General features: G+C 47.9%; 1 protein-coding gene across 4 annotated transcripts in view; it reads left to right on the forward strand.

Annotated features, from left to right (window-relative positions):
- Positions 1-21,549, forward strand: part of LOC106750814 (serine proteinase stubble-like) — a 38,698-nt gene extending 17,149 nt beyond the window's left edge. Inside the window, exons 1-9 of one of the 4 annotated variants that reach the window (XM_014631410.1) lie at positions 2,807-3,028; positions 12,415-12,504; positions 15,929-16,863; positions 18,210-18,475; positions 18,797-19,169; positions 19,632-20,155; positions 20,570-20,867; positions 20,951-21,076; positions 21,372-21,549. In XM_014631410.1, coding sequence (XP_014486896.1) covers positions 12,423-12,504; positions 15,929-16,863; positions 18,210-18,475; positions 18,797-19,169; positions 19,632-20,155; positions 20,570-20,867; positions 20,951-21,076; positions 21,372-21,530 — 2,763 coding nt within the window. In that variant the 5' untranslated portion in view covers positions 2,807-3,028; positions 12,415-12,422 and the 3' untranslated portion in view covers positions 21,531-21,549. Of the gene's footprint in view, positions 1-2,806; positions 3,029-6,636; positions 6,709-12,283; positions 12,505-15,928; positions 16,864-18,209; positions 18,476-18,796; positions 19,170-19,631; positions 20,156-20,569; positions 20,868-20,950; positions 21,077-21,371 lie in introns of those variants that run through there. The other 3 variants (XM_014631413.1, XM_014631411.1, XM_014631412.1) reach the window with 3 other exon arrangements.
- The last annotated feature ends 366 nt before the right edge of the window (positions 21,550-21,915 follow it).

Raw genomic sequence — 21,915 nt, forward strand, 5'->3', positions numbered from 1 at the left:
TACCTAAAGAAAAATCTTATTCTACGCAGAAAGAAAGTGCTAGATTCTAGAAAATAATTCATAGATAATTACTCCTTATACGAAATACTAAATTTACTCGAATTCAGGACAAATTTCGAATAAATTTGATACTCATGACGAATTGGTGACACATTTGCGAATATATAAGCTTACGAAATACGTGAAACGAATAACTTAAATGCAATATATACTTTTCCGTGTGATCCAGAATTATCCTCGTCTTCGCGTTTATATCACGATCCGAATAATCTCATTTTCCCTCCCGTGCAAAATTGCGCGTAAACGACAAACCGTTTCGTTAAGATCACTCCGCGAGACGCAGTGCAATTTTGCAATCGGTAAAAACGCGTTGCAATTTTCAATTTACATTCTGCCTGTGTCTCTTTCTCTCTCTCTCTCTTTCTTTCTCCCTGAATAATAACGCTACCGGCCTACGTGACCAGGTGCCCCGAACCGAAACGACAAATTAACGACGAATTATCCTGCGATCCTCGCTGAACGATTTTGTGTAATTGCGCTTACTTAGTTCCTCAGTTTCATCCTCGTCATTTTACCTTCCGTCTCACTCTAAACCGTTTTCTCCGCGTTGGTCGCCGGCCGGCCGACCGTCCGTCCGTCGCGCCGTACCGCATTCTCGTTTCTTGCCACGCCGCGACTAAGATTTCTACGCTCTTCGGGTGAGATGGAGAAAACGGTGCCTCCGCGTCCGCGTTTCCAAAATCGACCTCTCGCGCAATCCCGTCGCGTTGCAACCTTCCGCAACGTCAGGACATTTTTACGCACGCGCGTTATTCCTCGCGTGTCGCTCGAAATTCATCGGCACGTCCCGTTACGAGTGAAAATATAACCAGCCGTCAAAAATGGCCGTCCAGAACGGCGAAACGGAAACACACGGTGAAATGAGAGAAGAGAGCGAAAAATTTATTTGCGAAGTATAAGATTGATTTCGCAGAAATAAATACGTTTATCTAAAATCCACAGCGAAATAAGATTTTATTCCTTGCAAATAAATCAACTAATGAGAAAACTTCGGTGCATTTCGCAATAATATATATTCCGTCGAATCACAAGATAGACAATAGTTTTTTGAGCACATTTTTGTAGTTAGAATGAAAAAAAAAAGGATACTGCTGTTCCCGAAAGTAACAATATTTTTCTCTCGGTGTATATTTAAAAGTCTAGCTTAAAACGAAAACGACGGTCGGTGGCGAACCCCGGGCAGCCGGAAGGAAATCTTTGTCTTCGTCTCAGGGGGCGAAATTTCGATTGTTAACCGGAATACTCGTTTGCCCGCATCCGAAGAAGCGTTCTGTTCGACCGGATTTCTCAGTGCGCGATGCAACAATGCAGCGTGACAGCGTCACATTATAATGCCCGGCGAATAACCGCACGAAAAGACCGAGCCGAGATAGTCGCACAAGACGCCGTTCTCCTGCGGCGGCTCTCCCGTGTGTACACGGGTATCGGGAGCCCATAACTATCATAATGGCGAAAACAATTCCTTTCCCTTGAGCAGAGCGCGGTGGCATAACGGTAGCAAAGCGGAAGCTGAAAGTAACGCAAGAGAGACTCCAGCCACCCTTCCTACCGAAGGCGGGCGCGTGTGTGCGCATATCTCGCGCGATATCGGTGTCCCGCTATCTCGCGCGCTCCTCCGTTAGTCCTCCACCGTTATCGATCCGCCGCCGGATCCCCCGTATTTTCGCGAGCGAGAGAGAGAGAGAGAGAGAGAGAGAGCGCGCCCGCCCGTATTTCGACTCCGCTCCGAGGTCTTTCCGTCCGGTAACCTTGAAAATACCCGCGAGGAACGCGACGAGGAGGCGCGCTGTAGGCCGCAAGACGACGCGACGAGCGTATGTTGGAAGAAGGTCGAGTGTGACGGTGGCGATAATAGTTAGCGGTGGACGCTAAGAGAGGACGAGGATGGCGCGCGAGGACGAGGCGAGGGGAGGAAGAAGGAGACACACGGCGGAGGAGAACGGTGGAGGAGGAAGAGAAAAACAGGAGTAGAGAGAAAGAACGAGAGGGAGAGACCGGTGATGGCTGGCGATGATGACGGTCAGTGGTTGTATATACCGGTTAAGCCGTTCAGTACCAGCCCGGCGTCCGTCACGGGTAAACCTCAACCGTTCGGTTTCGACCCGCTATTCCACTCTAGCGTCGCGCGCATTGCGATCGAATTTCCTGTCCCTGTTATTCGCACACGCGCGCGCGCGCGCGCTCGATCGCTCGCTCGTCTCACGCGCGCGATCCTTGCCGAATGATCCTCCGATCGGACGGTCGACCGGGACCATCATTCGTCAAGATCGGCGCCGGGTCGCGCGGAGGGCCATCAGCTGTGATACGGATGATGTACACGCGCGGGATACTCGCTCGGGGAGGAGTACTCTTCTGAGAGCGGCGGCAGCTGTTTGAGAAGCGCACACAGACAGACGTACATTGGGTGGCACGTTGTGGGAGTGTCAGTGCCACCTCGCCGAGGCCCCCTGCGACGCGAATCGTGCGTCCTCCCTTCGGATCGATGACGGTTCGATGATCGACCGCCCCATCGACGTCCATTTAACCGGCCGTCCGGCGTTGACACAGCCGAAACTCATCCTCAGAGGCGGGAGCCCACTCGGATCGCTCTCGCGCGATTTCGCGTGCCGGGCCGGATTATCGTGGACCTCGGCGTTAACAATCCCCGACCGCCCTGGTCCCGTCAAGAAGATGAAGAACTGACTTTCGGAGGGGAGGGGGGAGGCTCTCGGTGGCCGAGGCGGAGTCGAAGAAGGAATTCGTCGGGTCCACGTCGGCCGATGAATCGCCCTGGGTGAATCACGATGGTGGTTTCCCCGCGCGAGCATGCGTCCTTCGTCATCGGAAATCCGTGCTTCGTCGGATCTGTGCGCGGGGCGCGAGATGAGTCACGTGGATACGTCGATTCGGAGTGAGCGCGGATGAAGTGATTACGAGGACTCGCTGGATTTCCAGAGCGCGGACCATCTCGGTCCGCGCGCGACCGAAGGTACCGCTTCCCACCGAGGCGCACGTTTCTTTCATTAACTCGAATCGCGATTAATTGGCCGCTCGCGAATAGAAACGGGCCACTTTGCTCGAAATATATTCCGAATCCAAGTAAGTTTGGTATACTTCAATCAAGAATATTGAATTAAAACGAACTCCGGCCTGTGTTTGTTAAAATTAAACGAATTTAACTTCTCTTCGATAAAGTGTGCAATATCCTCGGAAGAAAGGATAAATTCTTGTTTTGAGTACACGACGACGAGCTTATCGTAAATTGCGCGATGATTATATTTCAAGATTATTATGAAGGAAATATTCTTCACTGAAGATAACTATTACTTAGGAGAAAGAAAGTAAACTGAACGATCGCTTTTCTTCGCAATGTAATGATATTTTTCTTCGCAGTGTAATGATATTTTTCTTCGTGTACGCGTCACGATCACTGGTAGACGGTGTTGTGGTACTCGCGGGTCTCTCGCTGACGCGCGTATAAGTGACAATCGCGGTTGCATTTGGAAAGTTACAAGCAGCATCAGCAGATAAAGATCCGACCGAACGAGGCCGCCTGATTTGTCAAACGTGACACTTACTTGCCGTGACGCACGCAAATAAATCGGGCATGCAGTGCGATCTTCCGGGCTTTCGCAAAGCGGATCGAAATTCTCAGCGGCCGCGCAGAAATACATTTTTAAGTATTTTTTGCTCAGTACAGTTACTTCTACTTACGATCAAATTTATCCCGTCAGAAAGAGAGAGAGAGAGAGAGTTCTATTTTCTTCTAGAGTATACATAAATCCGAAGCAATATCCTGATTGATTCTCCAGACTAAATTTTACGGTTACAGCGATTCGTATGCGGAAGCCCTTAAAGTGGGCAAGTCGGGCTGCCAAAAATCGTGCTCGTACCGGGTCACGTCCACCGGCGGGCGTTAAATCGCCACAGCTGCAGCGAGATCTCTGTGCACAGTTAGCGCGATGATCTCCGGTGGTCGTTCAAATACCGTCACGATCATGTCGAACGTGACTTCGGCCGGACCGGAGCCGCGATATTCGCGACCATCGCCCTCCCTCCGGCCGCTTGTGTACGTTCAAGCACGGTGTCGATGGCGATTTCCAGTTATCCATTACCGTTGTCATACTTCCGGAACACTTGCTCAACGTCCTCCGCCGGCGTGTTCATCAGCCGTCGCTTTAGATACGGGCGTCGCGACGATGACGGCGAGACCGCGGGAGAAGTTTCTCTTCGACGCGGTCCGCCTGTTTGCAGATCCTTTCCACGCTACTCACCGGACGGTTCTCCTACCCGTCGCGTTGAAAACTCTAATGAACGATCGTTACTCCGACGGAGTATCGTTGCATTTCTCTCGCCGGCGCCGCATTTCATGATTTTTTAACGCCAACCCGCGAGTGGCCGCCCGACGCTCTCGATGCACGCGAAACATTCGCGGTTAAAATGGATCATCGAGCCCGTAATTTGTAAGGTTCACATATCTTTAAATATGCGCATATCTTTGAATATTAATCGGACCTCGCAAATTATGAACTTGATTGAGCCCGGCTCGATACGTCCCGTGTGCAGAATTCTGCAGCACGCGAAACGACCGGCAGACCGCTTCCTCGGATCTGGTCTACTCCGTAAGGTGCAATCAATATATTATTATCACTGAGAAGCGGTCAATACTCACTGACGGTCACAGTTATAAATAGGACACTGCAAATCAGTAAAAACTCGCTAGTAGATTCAGTTAATAGCAGCGACTGCTTCCGTCAGTAAAAAATCCGACTGCAGGAAGAGTGAAAAAATACTATTTATTTTTATTATCTTAATTATTCTTAAAGCGTTGTCTCAATGATTTTATTTGAAATATTTCCAATTATGAACCATTTAATTTATTTCATATATATATACATCGTATTTGAAAAACACGTTTATCCTAAATGGTACTCTGAAACATCTGGTTTTTGAGCCTGCCACCTTAGGAATTGCATCAGATACGATACGTTCTTAATAACGTGGTTAATTTGTATACATGTATGCATAATTTTGCTATCGAACAGCAATTTGCAGTGAATCTTCCACCGGTTGAAGTCAGTGAAGTATAAGAGAACGAGAAAGTTAAGTGTAAGCGTTTCCATATCAGTGAATACTCGCTGATCATCGTTCAATTACTGCTTTACTAATTGAATTGAGCGACATTATCGCCGATCCCGCTTAAGAGAGTAGCCGTCCACATCGACTGCGGAGCGAACGCATTCCGAGTACTGAGGGATATATCTTGCTTAGCGTCTACCTCGAAGTCTTTAGCAAATCCATATTTCAGAGCCGTTTACTGTTACATTTGGTTCAAGCTGTCGAGCTCTTCAACAGAGCTATCCGTTCTCGACACGGCCTCCTCTCATTATAATATTAATGTGGCCGAGCTTCTCCGAACGATATCCTGCTGATCGGCCGTAAGCGAGACTCCGCTTTTTCGCGCAAAGTCGCAGTCGGATCGTAGTAGGATCGAATCACCGACATCGTCGGCTCTTGGACCGGTACCGGACCGGAGCGGCGCGGCCGTTCGTCTCCTCCTCGCGCGCTTTATCAGACTGGCGTCTCTCTCTCTCTCTCTCTCTCTCTTCGTTTCTCATTCCTCGCTCGGCTTCCCGTGCAACGGGATGCTTAGACCTCGGATTATGGAAGCGCATCCTGCATCGGCGCGTCCCACCCACGTCCCGACGGCGACGACGTGTGTACGTCGTCGACGCGTACACCGTCGCGAGCGAATCGCGCTCTCCGCGCTCGCCCCGTGAAACGCAGCATCGCACGCCCGCTAGCCGCGCTTATTAATATTTACCGCAATGTCGCGCTAATTCGACGTCGCGCCATACGTCGCGTTTGGGTAAACCCGGGGATGATCGTTTAATCCGGTTTATCCACCATATGCTTAAGCCTCGCCGGCACGCAAAGCGAAAAGCCATGCAGGCCGTACGGAGGCGAACGTTTCTCGTCGTTTCGACTTGCTCCAATTCGCGCGCCATCACCGCGGCCGTTCGCGATATATATTGATTGACGTCACGGTGCGTCGCGATCGATCGTAATGCGCGCGAGAAGTGTTCCGTCGTCGCGGCGAAAAGCACGCTTGTTCGTCTCTCTCTCTCTCTCTCTCGCGAAACTTGTGAAACTTTCCCATGGCAACGCCGGCCGGAACGAGAACCAAATATTCCTCGCGGAGCCGCAAAGCGAACGCTCCGCGCTCCACGTATTACTCCCCCTAATCATCGTCCATTTCCTGCGAGAACTGTTACGCCCGCTCATTAGACTCACCACATCGCCGCTCGAACGCATGCAGGAAAGACGTAAATTAAATTACTCGAGGATTAAAGCGCCGTGCGCGGAACTTCATTCGCGCGGAAGGCCGATTGTTTGAGGAGTTTCGAGCTGGTACACACAGTCGTGAGCGATCGGCGGAAGTTTTCTCGAAATCAGCGCTGGATTTTAGCGAGTCGCCGATCCGCATCGAGTATACAAGGTGTGCTGTTTTGGCGGAAACAGAGGGGTATCTTGGAAACGAAGCAATCGAGAGGAAATGGTTCGGACAAAAGTTGTGGGCTTTGGTAGGGGGACGCACCTTGGTGACCTTAACTTCGTTGCACAGTCGATAATTCAAGGTCACTTTGAGACCAACTTTATTTGTTCACAGTAAGTCATACAGTTCCTTTAACATAAATCTGTTTCTGTTTATTCTGCGTGTGAAAGTATCGGAGATCGTCGAACAGTGAATAGTCTTCGAGATATTATACTGTTTGTCCTGATACGGTTTTTTCCTTTAATATCAATAATCGACGTCTCTCGTATCATTATGTGGAAAAGATATTCCACTGCTTCCATTAAAAGAGGACATTCTGTATGGAGTAAGACGAACGACTGAAACATGAAATAGCGACGATACTACTGCGAGGGAAGACCGCGAGCATTCGTAAAATCGTGCGGCTTGAAGAGACTCAAAATTCATTCTTCTTCCTCGGAGAGAGATGTGAACGCGAAGGTATGCGGAGAAAACTTGCTTTTGGCACGTGTGAGACCAGCCACGGGGAACGCGGATGGAAAATCGTGCGAACTCGTTACGAACGAGAGAATCTCGAGATCCATTTACTGTCGGATGAGAACGATTAAGCAGAAATGAGAGGGAACGAGAGAACTATGATAACCGCTAGTCGTTACGGAATATTTCTTCAGAAGGTGACGTACGTGTGAAACGCACGCAACGTTTCCCGTACGAGAAACGCTTTCTCGAGGAACTCGCGGAAGCGAAATACTCTAAACAATCGACACGTTGCTGCCTTTGCCCTTGAAACGAGACCCGCGCCGTTTTTACCGTACGCGACACCATTTACCGTATGGGTACCGTATTAATACCAAACGATTTATCGATATACTCCCACATTAATTATCGCCTCGATATTACGACTTATTTCCTCGCGATCGGTTAACCCCTTGTTGCACCGATCTTCCTTTTCAACATATTTTGCCGTCAGTCGTACATGGAGAAAAATCATTTTTGCACAGCAAATTTTATGCCGTCGCAGCGAAATCAGTTACTATATACGCGGCAAAACGACTCGTCAAGAGTGCTAATTGCCATTTGCCGAACCTATTTTGCTGAGCCTGCAAGTTGTTTTGCTATGAGAACAAATTAGTAAACGTGGAAGTGGGGAAACATTATTGTGTTCGGGCGACAGATTAACGTGTCCTAAGGGCGAATTTTTCTCTGCGTACGCAGACAAGCATCAGGAACATAACGACGCCAAATATGTTGTCGGTTATACGCAAAAACTTAAAGAAACGTGGAAGAACTGCGAAGAAACAGGTGTCCCATATAAGGGGCTCTACGGGACAAAGGCTTCTCACCTCGTGCTCGCCGACCACTACGTCGATCGTACGTACAATATCACCACGTTACGCTGATCATCGTGATTAAGCCTCTTGGTGACGTCGGCCCGAGCGCGATGGATGCATAATCGAGGTGCGTTTCTTGCGTTCGCGCGACGTGAAAAACACACGACGCGCCCGGGGACCGGAATCGTCTATTTTGCGGGCTTACCGGCGTGTCCATGCGCATACGCCGGCATAAAAGGCATGAAGAGCCACATTTGTCTTATAGCGCAAACAGTGTCTCTTTCATATAGTCGTGTACACATCTCACGCTCGTCACGTGGCACGTGCCTGGGGAACGGGGGAACGTCGTCGTCGGCGTCGTCGGGAGATCCTGCGGGCATTACGAAATCTTGTCACGACCGTGAATGCTAATGGATCCACACTCGGCTGAATTCGCCTTTCAATCCGGCGCTAGTAAATATACTCGTTATACCGGGGCTGCTCCGCGGGCGAGGCTCCGTAAAACTCGATCGGCTTCATCAAGCCCGGCATTTCGCATTTCGGAGTTCCGTTCGAGCGGGGAAAATCGCGAGCGGAGAGCGGGCGCCGCGGACACGCGTAAACTCCATTAAAATTTTCTACAAATATAAATATACATGTATTGAAATTTATTCATTTCTCTCATGAATAAATGAGCAGTACGGTACACAACGGTAGCTCGCGGAACGTTTTAAAGGCCTCTAGGCTAACAGCATAATTTCACGAGCTTCGTACGCATGCATATTTCATTACGATATTATTTGATATACTCGCTGAATAACATCGCTGAAAAATTTATCCTATCAGCCCCGACGTGAGATAAACAGATACGACGGATACGGAAGAAATCGAGCGAATTCGAGCGACGGGGATGACTCCGAAGCGTTTTATCACTTCATCTCGTTATAGGAGGGCACGTGTCATTCTTACGAGCGTTACGATCGCACCGTCTTCGCAAGAAGGAGCCTCCTTACGGATCTGCTCGGACGCGCACCGTCTATCGTAGCCTCGCGGATAATCCGTCGCTGACGGTGCGCGGCTCTTTTTCTGCGCCAGGCCGCTCTAGCGGTCACGTTGAAGAAGATCGATAAATGCCATTTGAAATCCGCGATCACTAGGTCATCCGGCATCTCTTCTTGCTCGTCCTTGGTACACGTTCTGCCTCGAGTGGCAGCGACCGCAGGCTGCTACCGGTGCAGTGAGAGAAGCCGCGGCCGACCAGCGACAGTTCTATATTCTGCTTCTTGACCTTGTCCCAGAGCGGCACCCGCTCGCCTCCAGCACGCGGAATAGACTTCCGATAGACTTCCAGTGTCGTTGAACTGTTATTTAAACACGGTACACTTGGAAATGGTCGCACGTGGATGATAAGAGGAGCCGTTTGGGAATACGAAGGAATACGAGAGAGGAAAGCGGATGGAGTCTGGATAGCAATTCTTCTCGAATCTCGTCTCTTTCCGCTTACCGTATTGTTCTCGAGTTTCGTTCGTCGCGTTTGCGAAAGCTGCATATTGAATCCGCAAATATACCATAAGTTCGATCATGAGCATCAGATTTGTTCAGAATATATTCTGAATCCTAATGAGTTTGGTTATTTCAACCGAAAACATTAAATTAAAAGAAACTTCGGTTTGTGCTGGTTCAAATTAGCCGAATTTAATTTCTTCTCGATAAAGTTTGTAATATTCTTGAAAAAGACAATAAATTCTTTCTCGGAATAAGCGGTAATGCGCTTTTTTTTCTTTTTTTCAAAATTTGTCATGAGTATATTTTAAAACTATCATCGAGAAAGAAAATATTCTTTATTGAAGATAACCGATACGGAGATACTTAACAGAAGGAGAATAATAAACTGAGTAATCGCTTTTCTTAGCAGTAGAACGGCATTTCTCTCTGTGCGGCATGCGAAAATGCAGAATGCACACGGACATAATGCGCGTGTATTCGACGGGAAAGGAAACATCCGCCCGCGACGTTCAATATCGGCCCGGTGCATCTAGTTCCTCTCCACGGATATCGCTCGCTATTCGAGAAAGTTATCAAAGACGCGTATCCGTCCACGTGGGATGCCATTTCTATGCCGGCAATAGTTACGCAAGACGCGCGACGCGCATCTCAATAAAGTCGTGTGCCAGAACTTCAATACGTTTCGACGCCAGCCACTTTCGAGGAGAGAAGCTGCAACGTGCTTTCATATCGCGAGCTCGAACAATAGTTTGAAATAGGATGCGACCCGAGTAAGATGCAAGCGTAAAAATAATCTCGGGAATAAATCTGGGAAAAGCTCGCATCTCGGGTGTATCCCTTTCGAACGACGTGGCGCGGTGCGCCTATTGTGTAAGGACGCGCGAGGAATATTCAGAGCGTGCAACCGATAGATAGGGGAGATAGTCTGAATATAATGAAGACCGGGCGATCCCGTCCAGGATGATCGTGTCCTCGAGCGAACGCTCGAAAGCGAGCGGCGCTGCATCGATGACCTGGAATGCGGGACCAGAATTCGGTTGACAAGTCCGGCCGGGGTGACTTTTTTGTTCCTCGTGATACATCTCCGAGCGCGTCCGACGCACCTGTCGCGTTGCCGAGATGCCGTCGTCGATCTCGGATATCGCTGCCGGCGCGCAACGATAGAGCGGAGAAATCGACGGCTCTTCTTAAGCCGCGTATACACTGAACGTACGAACGAGCGCGCGAACGGCAAATGCAAGCTTTCGTTGTCGCTATTTGGAAAATCCGTGCGCCTTCCTTCCTTTTTCATGATTTTTTTATTACTTACTACTGTACACTATGCTGCTTTCCAACTTATGTAAATACCGATTTGTCTTGAAAAAGCATGCTGTAAGACATGCTGTAATAAACGTTTCTCTCTCTCGCTCTCGAACGTGCAAATAAGACGCGTGAGACGATCGTCAGCGAACGAACGTAATCGCATCAATGCTGAATGGAAATTCCATTCGAATGTACGCAAATCGCTCTTTGATCCTCTCACTTTTGTCTTTCGCCGTTTTGCCCGCTCCCGCCGGCGGAGAGACGGCATTCGAAGCAAATCGGCGCTCCGTGGGAATTTATAACACACCGTATAATCGTGCGGACGTATTTCATATTCCACGTGTTCCTCGTGGATAACAACGTTATGTAAATCGAACTCGCTCCAGAAGGTACTTCCAGGAATTATGACACTTGTTGTTTGCTATCGCGAGATCTCCGCGAGATCCGCGCACGTAACGTTCGTATCCGCTTATCCGTAGTTTCACTGAATACGAAAAGAAAAAGAAAACGTCACGTCACGGAGGAAGTGTGCGCGTGTATGTGTGTGCGTCTCTCGTTTGTCTTTGGAAAGATTAATAAGAAAGGCGTGCGTCAGCAACGGGAAAGTGAACTAGAAAGGGGCACACGCGCGCACGCGCGCGCGTCAGCGCAGCAGACAATAGACAATAGACGCGTCGAAAGAGCAAGCGTAGGTACTACTCGCATGTTGCCGTGCGATGGCTCTCGATAGAATTGTAAAATTTAGCAGTCCATTACTGTCTAGTACCGCGGAGAGCAGCAACGCCCGGCATCCCACGTAGTAGAGCGCAGCGGCCGACTCCTCCGCAACTGACTCGCGTGACTCTGCGAGATCCCCGCCTTCTTGTTGAATGAAGAACGTTGCTCCGAGATGTAAGAACGAGCCGGCGAACGATCTGTCACCCCGAAAAGAACACGTCTATAAAGCCTGCTGTAAAAATTATCCTGGAAATATATCAGCGGGAGATCCCATCGTAAAAGTAGTTACATTCTGCAATGATTGTGAAGACAAATTTGCGTTTAACGTGTTTCCGCGCGACACATCGCAATATGCCGTTATAATTATAAATATTTAATGTTACATATTAACAACATTATTAGAAACGAAAGGCCTTCTCTCATCATTTCTTTCACATAAACGTGTGAAAAACACGCTCACTTTAAACTCGAATCCGAGGCCTCTCCAGCTGCTACGCCAAATAGGCATACGTTTGAATGCATACACATACATGTTTATATACTTTTTTGTTATTCAACAATCTTTCACCGGCTAAGTGAAGTATAAGACAAACGAGCTGAGTGGAAGTACTTTCACTAAAAAATGAGCAAACACTCACTAATTATCGGTACAATGTTGGTTTACTGATTCAACGGTGACATTTTCTGTGCTAATTCGGCACGAAAAAAAAGGTGAAGCAGCCGAACGGAAAGGTGGAGTCGACCGAAATATATGAATACGCATTTTATTTAATTGAAACGAGGAAATAGTATAAAAATCATGAGACAGTAAGCGGGAATATATTTTTGAAAAATATTATATAACGATAAGAACAAATAAACGTCACTTCTCTCTTTGGGGTCATGAATGATCCTTATCTTCCCTCACGAAGATCAAGAGAGTAGACATAATAAGGAGGGGCCTGCTAATCGATAACCTCTCCCCGCTCGACGGTTCTCACGAAATAACGACTTTCTTGTTTTCAGGGATCAGGATGCGGTGGATCGGTTACGTGGCCACGATTCTCTGGTGGTCGGGCATCGCCAGGTCTCTCAGCACGCTGAATCGAGGTCACAGTCAGTAATATTCCTTTTGGTGATTTAAACGCACCTTTCGGTATCCGCGGCATCTCTCTGTGCTCTCTGCGTCTGTCTCTTTCGGACATGCGCCGGTCTACCTTGCGCGCCGTCTTCTTCCGCGTGTACTTTCGAGTGACCGCCGCAGCTGCTGCCGCGTGTGTGCTCGTCCTCTCCTTCTTCCTCCTCCTCCTCCTCCTCGACCTCCCCGCCGGCTTCTCTCGCTCTTCTGCGTCCTCCCTTTGCGCGGCTTCGTCTTTCTCCTCCGGCCGAAGGTTCCCCTTGAATGTGTAACGCTTAATTGGAAGGAGAACTCGGTCAAGGTGCAGTCGGTCGTGCACGAGCGTGAGAAAAGAAAAGCGAAAGAAGACGCTACTTTCTTTTTGTTTCGGCGAATCCGACGAAGGGAGCGAGAGAAAGAGAAGGAGATGAAGGGGGGGATGGGAGGGAGCAGGCTTTATCTATATGCTTTTAACCGCTCCCGGGTAATTGGCGACCGGGTATGATCTCCGCCGATGAAGACGCGGACTTAGACGCGGTGCGCGCGGCCGCTCGGGCGGCCGGAGAATACGAGCGCGTTGCAAATCAGGTCATACATGCTCGCGATGACTCCGTAATCATGATAATCGTCAACAAATTGAAATACATCGGCGCAACGTTAACGCGGCTTTCACGATCCGCGGTGCTTCTCGCGACGAGAGATCCGCGCATATCGGCGCTATATATGGTAAATATCGGGAGCGGAGGCGATTCCAGCTCTTCCTGGATCGATCCGGAGCGCTGCACACAACCCGAGTCGAAATTTCGGTCTTACATTAAGTCTGCTTGGTTCCGCATCAAGTTTTCAAGCGGGGAAAATGGAAATAACTTCCCATTTGTAACGTCAGAGAAGCGCTAATAGTGCTCCTTTGGTGCTACGAAGGGAATCTAGACTTCCCGGGGAGAAATTTTAAATTCTGCATTTTAAGTCTTCAAGCAGATAAAACGGACGTGTCTTCCCATTTGTAACATCAAAGGGAGTACAAGACTTTCGGAGACTTAATGTAGAACTATATAGACTTAATGTAGAACTGAAAATTCCACTCGGGACGATCCCCTCTTGTGTTCTTTTTCTCCTTCCAAGTCGAAATTTTGATGCTACTTTGACGCTCTTAAGGATAGTTTACACCTACTTAGACCGCCTATAGGCTAATAAAAGCCTACTTTGACGGCACACTTTTTATTTTCTCTCTTGAACTTTTAATCTGCAGATCGAATTTTACGTAGTATCTACCATAAATTGTTCAACAGTTTGCCAACAGAAATATAACAGGCTCTGCTAGCAGAGTATGATAACAGATTGATCTATCATCTGCTAGCAAGTCCTATTATATTTCTGCTAGCAAGTTATCGACAAAATTTATAGCAGATGCTATGCAAAATCTGCTTCTGCAGGTTTGACTGTCTAGATGGCTTTATATTCGACAACATTCGTTCAATGTACCCCCAATAAGTGCCAATATAAGCAATATTGGACCAATGTATCGGCAATGAATCGTGCTATTAGAGTTAGCTTCTACTATCTTGCAGAATTAAAGGTTTTAACATAGGACAAATTTCGGCTTTTTTTCTTTCTCTCTCTCTCTCTCTCAACGCGCTTCCCTTTGTAACGTAACGCATCCTCGCGGTGCAAACTGACACGATCGTGTTTCTAGCAGAGAAAGCGACTTCGAAGCTACCATCGCCGCGGTCGTAATTCACGTTAGCCCGAGCCTTACCATGACTCGGTTAATGACTCGGCCCAGGTCTACGTACTCCTCTTCCAGTAATTAAGTTTCATTTTTTTTTTTTTAACACGATCTCTCACGCGCACCTCGACAAGTGGTACACTTTCACCGAACTTGACGGCGAGATTGGACTCGCGGCGTAACGTCTATGACAGTGTAATTGTCGATCACGGCGTGACCTATCGTTCTGTTGCCGCGCGACACGACGTCACGCAACGTTATCCTTTAGCACATCCATCAGACCTAATGTGTATAATCTAGCTGGCCGGAGCCGGCGTTGCCTCGACGGTCTTTCGGCGAAGAGGAAGGGGGAAAACATGCGCGCGGAGGAACGTCAGTTTCCGAGGCATTGGAAGTCGTTGAATATGACGGCGGTGCGATCACGATCGCTCGCTTTCATCGCGCGCTTCACGTTTCCGCCGGTTTCGGAATTCTGACGCGCGGAGCGTGCCCGAACGAAATTAGAATCGGACGATTACGTTTAACAGTAAACGCATATGTGGGCCGAGCGTTTCATCATTCGCGGGCTCTCGATCCCGAACGTCGAACTAGTCGAAGGCGTCGGATCGCGAATACGCGAATTGCACGCGCACTTACAGTCTGTCTAATAAGAGCGTGACCAGGCAAGCTTCTGTTTGGAACCCGTTACATCGGAATCTTTTCAATGAGAAGGTGGAAGGGCTTCCTCCCTATGACGCATCACACGAAGGGTCCCAGTTATTGTCTGACTTTTGCTGAAGAAGGCATATTTAATGATGAGCAAGATTTTTTACTATATTTCTTACTGTATATAATCCAATTCGTTTCGGTCTGCCATACGGGGAATTTGAATGCCAATATGGTCGAAATTTACCAGAGAGCCTTAATATTATCTGCCGAAAAAAGTGGTTTCAAAATAAAAGTCAGGATTGGATTCTTCAAGAGGTCAACGATCCAATATAACAACCGAAAAATATTGGAGTTTTCTTTGCTCTCGGAACAGAAGGAAGAAAATAACGTCAAAACACTAAGCCTGGCCATCACAATTATTAGACGCAAGTCCTATTATAAGAAAATATCTGGGCATTGATGAAGGCAAAGAGTTTTGCTAAGATGTCTTACATTTTTCTCCACTCTATTTTATACTTAAATTTGATATTAGATTAAAGTACTTGCCACAACCCGATTACAAATATACATGTCTTAAAATGTAGCCATTTATCGTTCCCGAGAAAATGGGCTCCGAAAGTTTCGATCGACGAAATAATCGCCATCTGTCAGGCGATCGAAATCTATGGAGCCCATTTCCTCTAGAACGGTAAATCGCTGCGCCTTAAGACACATATATTTCTAACCAGCTTCTGTGTGTGAGTTACTTTAATCTGAAACTAATCAAAACTACGTCGATCTTTATCTCGAGAGTATGCTGTAAAGTTAGTGGGAAGTATGCCTGGAAGATGTCAGGCAATAATTGACAACGGTGGTGATTGGACGGCTTATTAATACAAAAGCGTAATAGTATTGATTGTGTAGTACGTATGTAATTTTTTCCATTTTTCCTAATAAATAGTTTGAAAGTTGGTCACACTCTTATTAGACAGACTGTACATTCCTCTTCGGCCGGCCGTCGTAACGTAAAAACAGCTCGGGATAATTGATCCGCTGTGCGTTTGACGCAGGTTACAAAATCAGTCCGAAGCCCTGCAAGGTGCCCGGTTCCGAGGTTAAGGAAGGCACGTGCATGTTCGTGTGGGAGTGCATCAAGTCCGAGGGCACGCACGTGGGCGTGTGCGTGGACACTTTCATGTTCGGCAGTTGCTGCGTCCACAACACGACGGTAAACACAATAAGCTCGTCGCAGCAGTATCCTCATCATCACCATACTCACCCTCATCATCATCATCAGCAGCAACCGCATGACAGTTTGTCGAGTACGCTTAGGCCGACCCTGCTCTCGGCGGAACCAGTCAGCAACGAGTCGACCAGACTGACGTCGACTTCCTTCTCGAGCTCTACCTCGTGGATGGCCTCGAGTACGGCCAGACCGAGTTTCCATCACTTCTCAGAATCTCATCACAGTTTCGTCGGAGGCTCGACCAGGCCGATGAAACCATTCTCGAGCGGGCTCGCGCGACCCTTGCAGAAGAGGCCGCACGCCAAGCCAACGTCCGAGCACGACGTCGACAGGTCGCAAACTCCCGCGATACCCTCCGCGTCCCCGTCGTCGTGGGCCGACGGAAGACCGCAGGTTACGAAGAGACCCGGTCACCACGGGAGTCATCCGCATCAGAAGACCAGGCCGGATGCGGGAACGCCGGGCGAGAAGCCCTCGTCCGGGTCGTCGAGTCAACCGGGCTTCAAGGATAAACCAGACACCGCTCACAATACTTTAGCGATACGTCTGCCGGGGAAAGAGCACGCGTCGGCGGAGGACAAAGTCAGCGGATCGACCTCCAGCAATAAGCCGAGCAAGCCGACCAAGCCGAACAAACCGAGCAAACCGAGCAACCAGAGGCCCTTCGAATCGAGACCGGACGACGGCAAGACCGAGGATGCCGATCTCTCCGTGCAAGAGACGATACATCGACCGAACGTTAACTCAGTCATGGAAAGTGTAAGGATGAAGATTGATCTTTTTATATCGCCACGTGCGATGAGAGGTTTGACATCTTTTCCCCAGGTCCTAATAATGTCAATTTATATGTTAGATCAGGAATTCACAAAGTATGGCTCGCGATAAATTTTAGAATGTTAAATTGCACAGAAGAAAATCAGCCGTAAATCAGGAATATTCTCATATATAGGATGGCCCCGAACGTTCCAGCCAGACTTTGAGATCTTGCAGGAAATTTAATTTTGAATAAAAAATTTCCGATAAATATGGGTCGAAAAATACTCCCTTGAGAAGTTAGCATTCGGAAACCTCTAAAATCATCTCTTTTCAATATATTTTTACAAATATCTAGGAAAGTATGTCTTTTCTTTACAAAAAGTATCGAAACCAAAGCTGTAGAGAGTTAAATTGTCTTTGAAATGAGACCAAAATATTTTTATTACGTCTCATAGGTTTTGAGATAAGCAGTTTTAAATGCATAACAATATTATATATTTTTTTTATTTATTTATTTATTTATTTATTTATAAAACTTTTCTAAGAATATTATAATATTCTTGCTCATATGTGAAAATATATCTACCTTAATTTAAGACTATTTTTTTCCTGCTTATATTTTATTATTTCGCTTAGTTTTACAAATTTAAGCCGAGTATAAAAACGTTGCGTATCAAAAGTTGATTACGCAGATTCGCAACAGGTCTGCTCGGTATAATAAATAATGAATTTATCTTCTGTCTCCTGTTTCTTCATATCTACTAAAACTAGGTTGGTTGCTGATATTTGCCGTTTTAAAAAGTGAGTTGCGGTTCACACAGGTTTGGGGAGCCCCGTGTTAGATTAACATTGTTTTAAGTGTACCTAACCTAACATATACTATATAATAACATTGCTTTGACATTTATATATTGCATTAACATCGTTACAAGTGTGTGATAAATTTTTACGCGCATTAATTTACATACCGGCGTTGCCGTGGACGAACCTTCTATATGCATTTTTTTGTAAATTTAAGATATTTATATCACCGCGTATGCGGAATTGAATTCCGAATACGATGATGTGAGTGTCTTGAGTTCACAAAAAATTGCGCATGAAAGGTTTTTCCATGACAACGATATCTAAATTCGTACATAACGTGCATGTGACAATAGAGAACGCGTGGGGGAACATTTTTTCAATTCGTCGATTCTAACGTGTTAGCACGAGAAACGCTGAGAACAAAATTCCACGAGAGATTATTTCGACGACCGTGTCGTGTACGGTAAAGCATAGCGGATAACCACGGCCGTTATTTTCCGCACGTTGCGAGCGGTAAGTTTAATGGAATATCGATTTTCCACCAGGACACGGCGAAAGAGCCCCATCCGAGTTTAAATTTCATACACACCGAGCGACCTCACTGGGCGACCAAACCGGCGCAGTCGAAACCGACAACGGATTTCTCCAAGCCGTACTTCTCCATCAAAACGACCACTTACCGGCCAATCTCGATAAGCAGCCAAGCAGATCACCGGCCGAATTTCATCTCGAAACCGAATACTTGGTCACTGTCCACAAAAACGTCGACCACGACTGCTAGACCGACGTATGTGAGGCACCCTTCCACCAGGTATGCGATTTGCTTTCGAATCGTCTCTCGTTCTCTCACGTTTAAATATGCCCGGGTGTGCATATTTAAAATTCATTTTACAATCCACGCAAACGTTATTTAATCGGTAATAATGTAAATTACTCTCGACAATTAAAATTGTATTTTTGCCCTTTGCATTGATAAATAAATTTTAATTTTTGATAAAAAAATTAACGAATTAATTTACACGCCTAATATCATCACGGGGAAAGAGATTGTAGCGTCGTTTCGCTCAGATCAAACGGGCGGACGTGTATCGTTACGCATCGGATTCAGCTTAAAATTTGTCTTTCATTCTAGCGCAGCCGGATCCATACCACAAACCTCTCATTGGCAAGTGACCACAGAGCCGGCGTTCGTCACGAAGCAGAAACCTTCATCGTTGTCGTCGTCGTCGTTCACACTGCCGTCTTCGTCTTCGACGTCGTTTTCTTCGTCTTCGTCCTCATCCTCGCCATCCTCGTCATCGTCGTCCAAACCGATTACCACGGTTACTGCATCAGAGACCGTGAGAGTACCACCTTTAGGTACGAGCTCTCATTTCTGGTCGAACAGCTGGACACCACCTAGACCGTCCTTGAAGCCGCATTGGACGGATAATCCTGGTCTTCTCCAGAATGGCCCCGAAAACTTCCCGCCACGACCGAGCTTCAAGCCGACCGAGTCGTTACAAGTATGTTTATTCTCTTTCTCTTTACATGTACAATATAAGCATTCGTAATATACAAGTCTTCTAAAAGTATCTTTGACTCAGAGAAATTAGATTCTGCACGGATTAAAAAATGAGTATCAATTCGAGGCTCATATTCTCACATACAAGCAAGAATATGTAATCTTCTATGAAGATAAATCTTGCTCGGCCCAACAAATATTCTCGTAATTCAAGAATAACTTTTATGAATTGACAGGAAAAAATATCAGAGAACATCTTCAAACTGATACAATTCTTCGTTTGAAGATATTGTTCTTTCCGTCGAATATTTTTTGCTTTCAACTCATGAGAATAATTCTGGAATAATTTATATATTTACATTGATATGTATAAATAATTATATATTGTTAACGTGAAAGTAACGTCACTCGATGCCGACGAGCCGGTTTCTCGCGCGTTGACACGTTTCCCCTCCCGTTTCAGAGCACCGAGTACCAGAAACCTCTGGGCTCGGCGCACTACATAACGACGTCCCACTTGGAGACTTCAACTAGGCCGCGACCAACGAAGAAAACCACAACTCTCAGCACAACGTCGTCCACAGTGACGTCCTCGGCCACCAGCAGCAGCAGCACAGCCAGCCCGGTGACCGCGATGGCGACAATGACGACCACGAGCAGCACGACCAGCGCGAGCACCGCGAGCGTCACCGTCACGACGCAGGCACCGTCGACCACCGGCGCCGAAGTAGCGGCGAGCGAGAAAACAGGTTCGGTGATGACGGTCGCTGCCGCCGACGAGAGCAAGGGCATGCAATGCGGCGTGCCGCCGTTATTTCCTCGGCCGGAAACGAGGATCGTCGGCGGTAAGGACGCGCCGTTCGGTCGGTGGCCTTGGCAGGTGTCGGTGCGCCGTACCTCCTTCTTCGGCTTCTCCAGCACCCACCGATGCGGCGGCGCGGTGCTCAACGAGAATTGGATCGCCACGGCGGGTCATTGCGTCGACGAGTGAGTCACTGTATTTCCGACGTCCTTCTCCCTCCATCGTCGTTATCTTTAAAATTTGCCGTCATTCATTTTTAGTCTTCTCCGACGTTTTCTTCTCGGGCGTTTCCGTTGACTCCTTGAAGTCCTGTACGTTGCCAGCAATGAGAACCTTATCATCGGCAAACCGAGAATTCGAAAATCTCTTCCTCCGACAGTCACCTCCCTCTCTCAGACCTCCGATAATAGTTTCATGACGTATTCGTTGTAGATGTTGTACAGTAGGGAACTCCTGTTACACTCCTTTTCGCACATACGCTCGCATAATATAAAGCATTGCTCTACTCATGCGCGAGTAAATCAATGTTATCATCTCATAATTGCTACAATGACTTATTGAAAATACAAACACAGCTTCGCTCTCTCGTTCTCGTGCAGCTTGCTGACGTCGCAAATCCGGATACGAGTCGGCGAGTACGACTTCTCGTCGGTGCAGGAGCGGCTGCCCTACGTGGAGCGCGGCATCGCCAAGAAGGTCGTGCACCCGAAGTACAACTTCTTCACGTACGAGTACGACTTGGCGCTGGTGCGACTCGAGAGTTCCTTGACCTTCGCCGCGCACATCTCGCCTATCTGCCTGCCGGCGACGGACGATCTCCTGATCGGGGAGAACGCGACGGTTACCGGCTGGGGAAGGTTGAGCGAGGGCGGCACGCTGCCCTCGGTGTTGCAGGAGGTAATTACAGCCCGGACCCGGTCTCGTTGCTGAGACCGCCCACGCTCGACACTTGTACACCGACCATTGTCCGGACTTTTCAGGTCTCCGTGCCGATAGTGAGCAACGACAGGTGCAAGTCGATGTTCTTGAGAGCCGGCAGACACGAGTTCATACCGGACATCTTCCTTTGCGCCGGCTACGAGACCGGTGGACAAGACTCGTGCCAGGTAGAAACAACGCGCGAATGACTAATCGCGCTCGTTACTTCGTGCCTTGAGAAAAATAAGTAGTGGGACAAATTTTTTTGAAATATTGAATATCATGAAATTTACCGAATTCAACTGAAAACTGCGCGTATGTGTCAGCGAAACGGGGTCAATTGAGAGAGCATTTCAGCAGGATATTTCCATCAGGGCGAAGGTGATTTTATCGATCCAACCGCTTCTTTTTTCGCCTCGGCGTGTATGTGACACCCTCGTGAAGCGAAGGGAAGGCAGTCTCGAGTATCCTGATATTTTTCAGGGCGACTCCGGAGGTCCCCTTCAGGTTCGCGGGAAGGACGGCAGATACTTCCTCGCTGGCATCATATCCTGGGGCATCGGGTGCGCGGAGGCGAACCTACCGGGCGTCTGCACGCGGATCTCCAAGTTCGTGCCGTGGATCTTGAAGAATGTCACCTGATCTGCTCAACGAGGGAGCGGCGGACCGTGGAACAGCAGGGGATCCCGAAGTTCATTCACGTGCAAGTAAGCGCGCGGCTCGCAATGCGTCGTCGCGAGCCGCGCGACACATCAGAAGGCGCCTCGATCCTACCGCCTCGATCGCGAACGAGCGCGTCTTACCGTATCATTTGCATCTATTTATTTGCATTTACACTGCCGCTCGCGAAATAACCACACAGTGGTGATTTACAGAGAGATATATCCCGCACTCCGGAGGAGGAGATGAGAAACCTCGTCGTTCATCGTCGTCGAATTATCAATTATGTTCTATGCGACCTATGCGAAATCCCCCGTGCATTGTAACAGCACGCCGAACTGTATTTATATATAAATCTCTGAGTAAG

The sequence above is a fragment of the Dinoponera quadriceps genome, unplaced genomic scaffold, assembly GCF_001313825.1.
Source record: "Dinoponera quadriceps isolate SergipeBrazil2010 unplaced genomic scaffold, ASM131382v1 scaffold5021, whole genome shotgun sequence".
NCBI classification, from domain to species: domain Eukaryota; kingdom Metazoa; phylum Arthropoda; class Insecta; order Hymenoptera; family Formicidae; genus Dinoponera; species Dinoponera quadriceps.